The sequence below is a fragment of the Galeopterus variegatus genome, unplaced genomic scaffold (assembly GCF_000696425.1).
Source record: "Galeopterus variegatus unplaced genomic scaffold, G_variegatus-3.0.2 Scaffold487, whole genome shotgun sequence".
Lineage (NCBI taxonomy): Eukaryota > Metazoa > Chordata > Mammalia > Dermoptera > Cynocephalidae > Galeopterus > Galeopterus variegatus.
Genome location: NW_007726598.1, coordinates 431,550 through 445,196, shown reverse-complemented (window position 1 = coordinate 445,196; position 13,647 = coordinate 431,550). Strand labels below are relative to the sequence as shown.

The window sequence follows — 13,647 nt, the reverse complement described above, 5'->3', positions numbered from 1 at the left end:
GAGGTTAAGAACGTGGGCTCTGGAGTCAGACTAAACTGGTTGGGAATACTGGTTCCACCACTTACTAGCTGTTAGATTGGTAAATTGGGCAAGTACTTAACCTTTAAGTCTCAATTTCCTCATGTGTCACATAGGGATAACAATACCCACCACTGTAAAATTAAAACGAGAATTGGAAATAAAGTCTTCAAGGTGCCTGGTACGTCATTAACGCTCAATTGATGAGACTTAATAATTACCCCATTTAAAAAAGAAGGGGTGTCTAAGTTTTGCCAGGTCAGGCAGAGGGGACTCCTTGGAGGTCAGGACTGCCCAGACTACACCATCGGAGCCAACAGGATGTTACATCAATTCTCAGTTGGGCAGAAGAAACTAGATCGCGGACTGTCAGATCCCTCCATCCGCCCAGTCTCCCCTTTCACCTTTGCCTCCCTTCTCTTCCTCCGACACAGTCTCAAACCCGAAATGCGTTTCTGTTGCCCGCTTCTCTTGGGACAAGAGTCGTGCACCCAGAGGGTCCCCGGACCAAGAGCTATGTAGCTCTGAGAGGCAGCAGCCCCGCATCGACCGCGACCACCTGCGGCCACAGCAGCTCCACAGAGAGCAGCTCCTGGAGGCCGCCATCTTGATAGTCTCTTAACAGGGACAAGAGAACACGTCGCGTTGCATCACCAGACAGACGACGGAGGCCGGCCGAAGACATCATTAACCAAACGCGCCCTGAAACCTGACATTAAGGAGCCATGCGGAATCTCCCAATCACCTCTCAGAGGCCGTGTCTCTGAATGTTGCCAACCAGTAGTAAGAGTACTAACTCGCAAAATATCGAGTAACTCTTCTGGTGAGGAGGGGGAAACTGAGGCATAGTATGGTAAAAAGGCTAAGATTCCTGACTATTCCTGACTATTCCTGCAAACTTCGGTATGCATAGGAATCATTTGGTTTGATCTTTAAAATGCAGATTCCCATTTGCAGTAGACTTCAGAGCATTTCGCTGACTCTGTTGGATGGTGTTTCCACGGGGCGATCCTCCCATTTGGCTCTCAATAAACTTTACAAAATTAAATAAATAAAAAAATTTAAAAAGCAGATTCCTGGGCCCCAACTACCAGAGATTTTAAATCAGCAAATCTGGTATGTGTCCCTTGAATCTTTATTTGAACAAGCTTCTCTGGTGATTTCCGTGCAAGAGATTTGCAGACCCATTCTTAAGAAACATATGCTAGACTACTCTGAAAAATAAACATAGGAAAGACTATTCTCTGGTATGTCCACTTTATGAACCTAGGAAATTCATAAATAGGAACGAAAGCTCTGGTATCCATTTAGCAAGCCAGAACTAAACACACTTACATTTGTCTCCTGCTGACACAAAACTATATTTCTAACTTCAACTGGCATATTATGGATGTTTTACTTCAACCCCAGATTTTCAGTCTTTTTTTATGGAAAGAGGAATGTAGACCATCTTGTACAAAAAAGTGGATGGAGGTTGTTGTTTTGCTTTGATTTCTGCATTTTTCTGCTTTAATTCCCTTTTTAATTGTATGTTTCCTGTAAATATTTCACAGGGAGAAAATGCCAAGGATCCAAAACTATTTTTAAATGAAAAGTCTTTTCCTGGTTTAACATAGCCTGACAGATGGACACCTACTGCTCTCATTTGGGAAGTACTGCATTGGGATTCCTTCTTCTCTCTCTTTTATTTTTAAGAACGATAGGAGGAAGAAATGATTTATCTATATACTTAGAGATCTTGTGTCTTTGTTAAAGGAAATAAAGTTTCATCAAGGAATCTTAATATATCTTCCGCATCTAGTTATATATAAGAATGGACCTCAGCTTTGGGGGCTGCTCCTTCTGGTTATCAAATTCGGTTTCCAGACCAACAATATGTAGCTGTTCTCTATTTCAATATGATTAGTGGGGGAAAAAGCTATGAAAGGTAAAGCAGGACAAGGACTGTTGGAAGCATTTTAAGGCAACTTAAAAATATGAGTTTAGTATCTAACTTCCTTTATCCCAGTTTAAACTTACTTACAAGAAAGTGATCTATTTATATACACTTATTAATATCTTGTATACCATGTGATGATTAATAAGGAACCAAGAAGGGCCCTATTAGACATTCATTCATTCATTCATTCTTAAATGACTGCTAAAATTCCACTGATCTTTCTGTGTTCCACTCAAGTGACAGCCATGTGATGATTAATAAGGAACCAAGAAGGGCCCTATTAGACATTCATTCATTCATTCATTCATTCATTCTTAAATGACTGCTAAAATTCCACTGATCTTTCTGTGTTCCACTCAAGTGACAGTACTTCTAGAAAGTCCTCCTTTACCCCTCTTAGCTATTTGAATTTCTCTCTTGGAGTCTCTGCTCTGCTCTGGTCAGCATTTTGTAGTTAACTATATTATAGCCCTTACCATGTTCTTGCATTGTAGTTTCTTATTTGCTTAACTGTACAACTTAGGACACTATGAGTATATTAAAGGCCTCAATCTTTCTTTTTTTTTCCCCAGTCTTCAGATATTTTTTATTGGAAAGACACACTTTGCCTTCATTTATTGTATTTCAAATCACTGTACATGCAGTTTTTGTGAAAATACTGCCTGCATTTTCTAGTACAAAAAACCTCTAAACATTGTTTCAGGAATGTAGAGAAATATCCAAATTAAATAGTGAAAAAGTGCACCATAATTACTGCTGCACAACAGTCATTTCTGCATTTTCTGTGTGTCTTAAATAACTATCTTGTCTGATAACACACAATATAAAGAGGAATTATGAAAAATAGACATTTACATATACTTCCAAAGTCTTATTGAGAATATCCTGTTGGCATAGGATAACCAATCATAGGTGCAGCTGCAGTAGCAGGGTATGTATATGCCTGTTGGTTCATACCATTGTGCGTATTTGGAACATTACTTCCATATTTCTGAGTACTGTCATAACCATTCTGGTAAGTCCCTGTTGGATTACCGGTCCTAAAACTGGTCTGTACACCAGCAGACACAAAATTACTTCTATAGCTCCAATTGGTGTAATTTGCAGCCCTGTAAATACCATTCTGAGTTTTTTTTTTTTTTTTTTTTTTTTTTAAAGATGACCGGTAAGGGGATCTCAACCCTTGACTTGGTGTTGTCAGCACCACAGTCAGCCAGTGAGCGAACCGGCCATTCGTATATGGGATCCGAACCCGGGGCCTTGGTGTTATCAGCACCGCACTCTCCCGAGTGAGCCACGGGCCGGCCCCCCATTCTGAGTTTTTGAAAGGCCTCAGTCTTAATGTATTTGGCATTCCTTGTGCCCAGCACAGTGCCTGGACCTAACAGGATTCTAACTAAAGTTATTCTGATTGAGAAGCATTATTTGTTCATCTCTTTAACAGTGTGTATATGTCATTCTTTGAATCTCAAACTACTATGGTTGGAAGGGAATCGTTTATAATTTTTCAAAGTATAGATGGATGTGATATGATTTCCAAAGTACATATGTGATTTTTAAGTCTCAGTGTTCACATCTGTAAAATGGGGAACTGCTTGTCTCACAGGTAGTTGAGAACATCACTTACTAGCTATATAATCATGGGTAAGTTTTCTAAACTTTTTAAGCCCATTTCCTCATCTTCAAAATTTAGTTATTGTACCAGCCAGCCACCAAAAATAATAAATAAAAATAAAAAATAAATTAATTAATTAAAATTTAGTTATTGTGAGGATTAAATGTGATAATACATGTTAACAGCTGTTAAATACAATTTATAGAAGACCATTTGTTTGGACAGACCAAGCCAAAATGGACTTACTCATGCTGATAGTAAGCCTAAACTAGAAAAGAGAGAGAGAGAGAACCAAACTAGCCAGTTTTAGTCAGCGTAATAAAGAAGTCCATTACAACAAAAGTAATTTTGAAACGATGAGAGAGAGAGAGTCTGGTATAAAACCAAACTCCTGCTTAGCTCATTGGAACACTCATTCTATTTTGTGGAATGAGGTGTTGCCAAATTCTAGAATTGCAAATAAAAGCCAATTAAGATATTTATTAGCTCACTTGATTAGAGCATGGTCAAGGGTTCAGATCCCTGTACCAGCCAGCTGCCCCCGTCCCCGCAAAAATATATTTAAATGAAATTTGTTGTAATTTTGTCTTTTGACACAGCACAGTGACTGCTAATGATAAGCACTAAATGATTATTACAAGAAAATTAAATATTAACAACGGTTTATGTCAATAAATGACTTATTAATAACAAGATAAAGTATTGTATGAAGAAGTGCAGTAAAGTGATATTAAGTGAAGGTATTGTCATTATTAACGCTATTATAATTATTACTAACACAAGACAGAATGAGCCACAAGTCAATTGGTATTAATACTAGAATAAGAACCAAAAATCAAGCAACGAGTCCATAAAGGAATTCCACAGGTATTCCGGTGTTTGGCTGCATCATTATTAGTATACATAATTATTACATATATTATTAGTGCGCTAAGACAAAAACCTGGACTTGGTGGGAACTACAAGTCTCACTACCCATGCATCGGGGGCGGGGTAGGCGAAAGGGAGGTAATCACAGGACCCGGATGCGGGCGAAACTACATTCCCCAGAGTGCGTCACTCTCGCCCCCCTCCACTATATATATACTCCATCCGGGTTCTTCCAGATGCTGTTTGGCGACTCGTCGCCATTCCGGAGCAGCTCGGCCTCGGCCTAGAGGCGAGTATCCGTCGTTGTGTCGGAGACACCAGTCCCCGACACCAAGAGAGCCAACCCTCTCCCCTGCCCCGCGGCGGGAGAGCGTGTCCGGCCGGCCGGCGGGGCTCGCGCACTCTCCCTCGCCTCCCTGTCCCCCGTAGCCTCCGCCCCGCCAGGCCCGGCCCGGACCCCGAGCCCCGGCCTCTTCCTCTTTCTCGGTCACCGCCGCTGCTGGGCTCGACAGCCCCGCCCGTCGCTTCTCCTCCCAGTTTGAGAAGCCGAGGAAGGAAACAGGGAAAAATGTCGCCATGAAGGCCGAGAACCGCTGTCGCCGCCGACCCCCGCCGGCCCCGAACGCCATGAGCCTGGGTCCCCGCCGCGCCCGCTCCGCTCCGACCGCCGTCGCCGAGGCCCCCGTTGATGCCGCAGAGCTCCCCCAACGCCGCCGCCACCGCCTCCGACATGGACAAGAACAGCGGCTCCACCAGTTCATCCGCCTCTTCGGGCAGCAGCAAAGGGCAACAGCCGCCCCGCTGTGCGTCGGCGGGGCCAGCCGGCGAGTCTAAACCTAAGAGCGGTAAGGGCTGGCCTCCGGCAGTGGGCAGGGGGTGACTGCCCCTTCGGCTTGGGAGAGATCCTTGCTCTGTAGTCCGCTGGGTCACCCAGAGACGAGCAACGCTTTCTATTATAGTTCCTACTTCCACTTTTCCGTGGCTCCCATTATTTTACGGTAAAGTTAATGAGCACTCTACTGAGTGGTTTACGCGGATCCTTGCATTAATACTCAGAACAACTCGGTGAAGTAGATGCTATTCTTATCCCCATTTTGCAGATGAGGAAACAGGTTCGGAAAGGGTAAGGTCGTCCAAGCTAGTATGTGCCTCACAGCAGGCCTTAAGACCTGGTTTGTCTGACTCATCAGTCCACGCTCCTAAAACCACTAAGTTGTTCTACCTTTTAATGTTGGGTTAGCATTGGATAGTGTTCAAGTTTAAATAGGGGAGGGTGGGGCCCGAAGATTTTTCAAACTCAGATCACATGTTTAATAACCTGGCCCCAGATCTATTCCTCTGTTGAAGAGGATTTATCCTTGAATGGCTTTGTTCAGCGTGGTGTAGCTAGTGAGCTGCTTATAAACTGAAAATTAGATGTGAAGAACGTCTTCTCTGAAATCTTCATCGGGGCTCATATTGTACTTCATTATTCCATCCTGAAGCGCTCTAAAGTCATAAGTATTTATTACCACCCTCTATATCCAAATTAGAGGCATTGTGGTAATGTTTTTTTAAAGGTAGCTCTCATTTAAATATTTCATATAGAGTTCAACTCCCATTCTTAGGGAACACTTGAAAAAATATAATTTTCCATTTTAGATTTAAGAAGAAAACTGTGTAATTTCAATGAGAAAACAAAAGCAAAATGTCTACCCATAACATTTGAAATGAACCTTACGAGGGCACAGTAGAGAGCATGAAATAGCTTCCTTGGAACATCATTCAAATATTGGATTTTGCCCTGGTTTAATCTCTGCACACTGAACACAAGGAAAATAAAGCAAACCCTTTTTATAAGTCTCTCCTGTTTTATCATAATTACTCTATTATCATAGTTTTTAGAGCTAGTATTCATTTTTTTTTTTTTTTAAAGATGACCGGTAAGGGGATCTTAACCCTTGACTTGTTGTCAGCACCATGCTCACCCAGTGAGCTAACCGGACATCCCTATATGGGATCCGAACCCGTGGCCTTGGTGTTATCAGCACCACATTCTCCTGAGTGAGCCACGGGCCGGCCCTTGCTAGGCCTTAAATGTCTGAATTTCCTTACCTATAAAGGTGGAGCTAATACAATTAAATAAATAAACCTAAGAAACAAATGAGCTAGAGATTTATAAGTGTACCTGACATCTGTTATGCACCAAATACACATTATGTCTGTTTTTGTGTGTTAGGTTATGTCCTTTAGCAGGGAAGATTATGCCATTTCCGAAGTCATGTCTTTCAGTATTAAATTATGACAGAAATGATGATAATAGCTACCCTTAATTGAGGGCTTATCATGCACCAAGTATTGGGCTAGACTTTCACTTCTATTATCACTACTCTATGCGCTAACCTGTCTAGCAAGACAGAATTATTCATATTGAAAGAAAGAATCTGAGAGGGTATGATGTTACAAATTGGCAGTCTGGAGCCCAGCATTCTCCATTTTACTTCAAAGCCTGTGTACTAATCTCTGCTCTCTTTTGTATTTCAATTATATTAGCAGTAATAGGAAGGTGTTTTTGTTGAGAGTGGGGGTGTGTGCTAGAGAGGGAAACATTTAGAGTCCCTAAATGTGGAGATCTTCTTTAAAACTTTAAGATTAAAAAACTGTAAGGCTTACTGACATGAGTTCAGAGTTTAGCTGTTGGGTATGGCAAACTTGTTTACCTAGTGTGTAAAGACTTCTGGAGATTGCTTATGGAATTTAGGTGGAGACCAGTTGTCTCATAATAAACGAATGCCTTAAATATCTAAGCAGGGATTAGAATGGACTCTCAGGCCACGTCAGGAAGTAGTATGTAGACTAATTTTGGGGTTCTGCACTTGTGCAGCTTTATCATAGATTCCTCTAAAGATAGAGGGTAGCCATTCCTCTTGGTCAGTGTTGGAACAGGTTTAGAGTGGTCTGAATATTTCTCAAGGTAGTTGATAAATTACTTTTGCACTGTGTTCCCGGATGTAATGTTGAGGATTTGGTTTTCCAATTGCCTGAATTCTCAACTAATTTTTCTGGGGCTCCTTTTTAAGCCGCTAACAAACGTTCATGAGTCAGCTATAAAAATTGCCTAAAGTTTGTTCCCTAGCAGTAGGTGAAAGCTTGCAACAACACAGACAGAACAACAAAGAACCAAGGTATTTATGGCATTTCACTCCTGCATCCTTGACTTTGAATATGTTGATTAGTGGAACTAACTGGTTACCCGAAAGGATGATACAGAATTCTGTTGTAGTTTGACCAGAGCAAATATTTGTCACTATTAGCATTTCAAACAGACTTGTATAGAATAAATGTTAATTTCTGGGTTATTCTGACTTCTTAAAGTGATTTTTAAAAAATACTGTAAAATGCACCTAGAACACTTGTTCACTTTAATTGAAAACTTTGGAGTAAAGAAATGAAAACTCATGTAAAGGACCTTTTGTTAGGTTTTATGAAATACATAAGTGTACCCTCAGGTAGCATTAGTTTTTGTTTAATGTGTTTGTTAGAAAACTTAACCATGTTTGCCCTTGCCGGTGCCTGCTTCTGGCTTCTGCTGTGTATATTCCCTTAGGAAGGAAGGATGGGCTTGTAGCTAAATTCATACTTCCTCACCAAGCATAATCCACTGCTTGCATTTGGGAACAAATTAAAAGGTAGAGTAGGTAGGGCTTAAAAGATTGGGAAGCTCTGGATGTTGGCTAATTTTTTAAGTTGAACTGAAGGGTAGCAGATGCTCCGTTAAGAACATTACAGCTAAGACCTGTGCTCCTACAACAGATATTCAGGACCTCTGATACAGTGACTTTGAGATGGTTGCTCTAGCAAAAACGCAGATTAAGGTTCTGCATATTTCCATAAAAAGGTTTCTGCCGTGTTTCAAAAGCTGACTCAACACTTGATATACTTGATTTCGCTGGAAATTGTTGAAAAGATCTCTTGAATTTTAGAGTAATGAGTTGAAGGAAGAACAGGAAGAGTAGGGTGAAAAGACATAGCTTGCCTTTCTTTTGCCAAGGTAAAAAGAACGGGAGTTCTTCAATATTTAAGTATTTAACTTCTTTTCCTCTCCCATTCCTACCTCATATGAGAAAAAAGCTGGTTTCTAGTCTCTAAACTGTGTAAGTCATAAATGGTTGTTTGTTTCCTGGCTACGTGACTGGTATATTTGAGTCTATGTTCCTGTGTCTGGCTTAATTCAGTTTGCCCTTTATTTGTACACAGGAAATAAGTAAATTTGGCTACTGGATTTTTTGTTGTTGTTGTTGGGTGTCTGGTTGGTACAGGGATCCAAACTCTTAACCTTGGTGTTATAAGGCTGTGCTCTAACTAACTGAGCTAACTGGCCAGCCCTTCCAGGGATTTTCTTAATCTTTCCTGCCAGGGTGGCATATCACAGTTTCTTTGCTCTGGCTAATTGCTTCAGACATTCACATAACATTCCTTTTCTTGGGTATATTCCTATAGCTGCATTCCAGCAGGGCTAAGGTGCCATTCTAAGAATGTTGAACAGTGAATATCCCATGAATATAGCCCAGAGGAAAGAGGTGGGGGAGGGGGTGGGGTAGGTACGGACAAACAGTTGACTCTGGCCAAGAACCAGGCTCTTACCCCATCCTTCTGGGTGGATGGTATTGCTTTGGGGGTTAAAGGAAGGTCAGGTATTATAAAGCAGTTATTTTGAGGTTGGTGGTATGAAGCACTGTTCTGACACTTCTGTTATTCCGGTACCAGAAGCCGGGTTAGTGGTACTGCCTTGAAGATGCCTCTAAATGGACCTGGAGGTTTTAATGGCTTTGAAAATTGAGGTGATTTGAAACCTTCAGTAAAACCACTCAGAGAAGTTAAAAGAATTTCAGGGCCTGTTGGCTGGAGTCCTTGGTTTATATGAATTTGTTGGAAGTCTAGTGGGTGCTCTTGACAGGAATGATTTGGGTTTATTGATAATAAGGCTTTCAAACCATAGCAGCTATGTGCCAGCCAATATAGTAGGCATTTTACAGACCTTTTCTCTTTTAATCTGCATGATTCTGTGAGGAAGGGACGGTATAGCGTTAGCCGTATTCTACAGACAAGAAAACCGAGGCTTAGAGGTGTTAGAGTGATTTCTCCAAGTAAATTCTTATGAAGTCCTAGGTGGTATTTAGAAGTATACTTTGTATAATAAACTTACTTAGCAAGAAGGTAACTTACTGGCATGTGCATCATTCCTGATATCACCTCTCTCCTTTCATTCAGTATTACTAATTTCAGCTGGATTCAATTTGTTGTCAGTAGATTCTGTAGTGAGGCCATATGTTGCCTCTCTGGAAGTGCTTGTCAACCACTCTGGACGATGGGTAAGCAACTTGCTTGTGATTACAGCATGAATCAGCAGCAGAAACTTTCTGGCTGGTATTCTGATCTCAAGGCTGTGTCACCTGTCAGAACTACAGCTAGAAATGTTGATGATGGCAAATAACTTAACTGTGAAAGACTTATGGCCCTTAATTTGGTAATGGGAAGAGACTGAGATATGCCTCCTGGTACTTGTAGTGACCTTTCCATTAGGGAAATGTGTAACAAATGAGATGTTGAATTAAGTTTTTGTCTCTTATTTGTTGACTCTAGGATCCTGAGTTCTGGATTTGAGCCATTTAACTAATCTTGTCTATTTTGGAATGTGTCTTGATAGCAGTTCTTGGCAGTTCTCAGCTCTGGCTGTGCATAAGAATCTCCCGAGGACCTTTTTTTTTTTTAAATAGGAATGTGTGGGGCCTTTTCATAGCCACTCTTTCTGATTCATTTAAGTCTGGATTGGGCCCTTGGGTCCTGGGTATCCATAATTTTAAAAGTCTGTGCAAGTGATTCTGGTATGTAGTCAGAATTGAGAACCACCATTCTGAGATTTAAAATATGGAATATGTTTCTCATAGGAACTTGACATTTTTGTCTGTTTTCCAAAATCTAAAGTACATTATGCTATCAGATGGGGTCATGGGTTCAGATCCCCATACAGGCCGGCTACCCAAAAGAGATTTAAAATATGGAATATGTTTCTCATAGGAACTTGACATTTTTGTCTGTTTTCCAAAATATAAAGTACATAATGCTATCAGATGGGGTCATGGGTTCAGATCCCCATACAGGCCGGCTACCCAAAAGAAAAAAAAAAGAGGATGAATTCTACCCCTTAGTTATTCACATATATATTCTGGCAGTTTGTCCATGAAACACCTCAAAAATAGTGCTCTGAATTTTATCTCCAGGTCCCAGGCCTGATAGTACCTTCAATCTTGAGCTGCCTATTGCCTGGGCCTAGAGATAAGAGACACTTTCTCACTTTAAGATGTCTGATTTCATACCCTTAGTAGGTTGAAGACAAGAGAAGAGAGTTGACTTTAGCAACTAAAACATGAGTCCTTGTGTAATTACAGTTGTAATTTGTTTTAGAAATGAGCAGTTCACTATCCATGAGAGAGCAGTTCTTGTAAGCATTATGAAATTGTTTTCCTTGCCAGTGTGGTAATAAGTGAAGAAATGAAAACAGCCCTTTTGCTGACTGCCAACGTACTTTCTTATGCTCTTGCAGTGTAGAATCTGGCTTTACCTAAATCTTTGCAAACCATGAGGTGCCTGTCTTGAAAGCAACAGTCAGGGTTGAAACCAGGGTCATCCGAAACAGTCTTGGGTAATGAGGTTTGGGGAATATGTGTTTTCTTTATGTACCTATCCTTATAAGACTTCATTAATTCTTACTAGGTGATGAGGAATAGGGTTAGGGAAGCAAAGCAGGAAAATGTGGCAGGTTATTTTTCACTGGTGAAGAGTTAGCTGTGTCCCCTGAATTTTCAATTTATTTGAAATCTTATTATAAACTAATTCCATGGGTTGAGGGCAGAGCAAAATTTGTATAAGATCTGAAACTTCACTTTGTAATTAACGCTGGTACTATGTTTGACACTAACTGTTGCTAACTGAAGCATTAGGTAAAATTCTAGTTCTTAAATTTTAACTTCAGATTAAACTGTGGTCACTGTGCCTAACTGGGATTTAAGGGTAACTGGCAGGAGTGAACCTAGCCTGGCTGTGTTTGTCAGGTTTGGAGATGTCACCTGTCAGAACTACAGCTAGAAATGTTGATGATGGCAAATAACTTAACTGTGAAAAACTTATGGCCCTTAATTTGGTAATGGGAAGAGACTGAGATATGCCTCCTGGTACTTGTAGTGACCTTTCCATTAGGGAAATGTGTAACAAATGAGATGTTGAATTAAGTTTTTGTCTCTTATTTGTTGACTCTAGGATCCTGAGTTCTGGATTTGAGCCATTTAACTAATCTTGTCTATTTTGGAATGTGTCTTGATAGCAGTTCTTGGCAGTTCTCAGCTCTGGCTGTGCATAAGAATCTCCCGAGGACCTTTTTTTTTTTTAAATAGGAATGTGTGGGGCCTTTTCATAGCCACTCTTTCTGATTCATTTAAGTCTGGATTGGGCCCTTGGGTCCTGGGTATCCATAATTTTAAAAGTCTGTGCAAGTGATTCTGGTATGTAGTCAGAATTGAGAACCACCCTGTTTCCCAAAGGTAACTTTCATTGACAGTTATTTCCTTTCCAAACATATTTAATTATATATATTTTTGACATAAACAAGATTAAGCTATATTTGGGGGGGAAATCCAATTTTGTAGTTTCTGAGGCTCATGCTGGAATCCCTTAAATTTGTCACTACCATCCCCATAAAGTTTGAAGGGTAACCCTAATGGATTTCTTCATTAAAATCCCCCATCTTTTGGGCTGGCCCGGTGGCGCACTGGAGAGTGCGCTGCTTGGGAGCGCGGCGGCGCTCCCGCCGAGGGTTCGGATCCCATGTGGAGACCGGTTCCCGCTCACTGGCTGAGCGTGGTGCGGGCACAACACCGAGGGTTGCGATCCCGTTGCCGGTCCCCGGTACGGGCGCGACACCGAGGGTTGCAATCCCGTTACCGGTCAGTAAAAAAAAAAAAAGACAAAAAAGGAAAAAAAAAATTTAAAAAAAAAAAAAAATCCCCCATCTTTCTTTCTAAGTTTTTGCTTTTAAAGCCATTAAATTAATATGCAGACTTGGTCAGATTTCCATATTGTAATAGGACAACATGGAGTGAGCAAAGGGACAAGAAAGATAAATGAGTCTCTTTTTCAGTCAAAGACTATTTGGGGGGACCTCTTTTTCTTCTAAGTAATGGACTTTAAGCAGTTTTAGGCTTATAGAGAAATTGAACAAAAAGTACAGATAGTTCGCACTCTCGCATACTCACCTTTGTGGATCTCTTTTATTTATTTTAAGCTGACAAACTTTGGCATGAGTTAAATGTGTTTGGTCAGGGTTCTGTGTTAAATTTGGGACAAAAAGAAATCCATGCAGTTCAGCTCCCCAGTAGAAAAAATGGGGCAAAGAATACAAGCAATCTCTTTACACAAAATACAAGTGGTCAGCAGACTGAACCAAGTTATTTGTTGCTAGTTATCAAAGAAATGAAAATTTAAAATGAGAAACCATTTTGACCTTTCAGTTGAGCGAAGTTTATTCAACTCAGTATTAGGAAGAGTGTGGTGAACTAGACATTATCTCTTATAATGTTGTTGGAATATAAATAAATTGGCATAACAGTTCTAGAAAGCAACTTGAGAATGTGGAAAAGGCTTTAATGATTATACTTTATCTGCTAATTCCACTTTGAGAATTTGACATAATTAATCATACAGGCCTCTATATGAAGAGGCTCCCAAAACTATTATATTAAATTAGAAGAAAATTAGAAGCTACCTGCATGTAAAACAGTTGATTTGTAATACGCTATAAGTATATGGTGGACAACAGTATAGCCATTAATCATGCTTTTGAAGACTAGGGATATATGAAAATGCTTATGGAGTTATAAGTAGAAAACAGTATATTTTGTATGCTTTTCATTTTATATAAGACATGTGGCAAGTGTATAAAATGGAGAATAAAAGGAAATTAAACACTATTAATAGGTCGATGTTCTGTGGATATTGGCGACTTTAAACTATCCCATATTTTCAAAATTGAGCATGTACTCTTAACATTGGAGGAAAAAAGTAAGAAACATTATTTATTTATTTTTTAAATTATTTTTATTTTTTTTTTTCCTTTTTTGTCTTTTTTCGTGTCCGGCAACGGATCGCAACCCTCACTTTCGCGCCCGTACCA

The 13,647-nt window shown here is 40.3% G+C and overlaps 2 protein-coding genes across 2 annotated transcripts in view; one reads left to right on the top strand and one right to left on the bottom strand.

Annotated features, from left to right (window-relative positions):
- COQ5 (coenzyme Q5 homolog, methyltransferase (S. cerevisiae)) overlaps window positions 1-665 on the bottom strand; it is a 17,721-nt gene extending 17,056 nt beyond the window's left edge. Inside the window, exon 1 of the mRNA XM_008569356.1 lies at window positions 423-665. Within this exon, the coding sequence (XP_008567578.1) occupies window positions 423-624 (202 nt within the window). The 5' untranslated portion in view covers window positions 625-665. The remainder of the gene's footprint in view (window positions 1-422) is intronic.
- Window positions 666-4,819: 4,154 nt separating this feature from the next.
- Window positions 4,820-13,647, top strand: part of RNF10 (ring finger protein 10) — a 35,728-nt gene continuing 26,900 nt past the window's right edge. Inside the window, exons 1-2 of the mRNA XM_008569370.1 lie at window positions 4,820-5,113; window positions 5,151-5,287. Of these exons, the coding sequence (XP_008567592.1) occupies window positions 5,019-5,113; window positions 5,151-5,287 (232 nt within the window). The 5' untranslated portion in view covers window positions 4,820-5,018. The remainder of the gene's footprint in view (window positions 5,114-5,150; window positions 5,288-13,647) is intronic.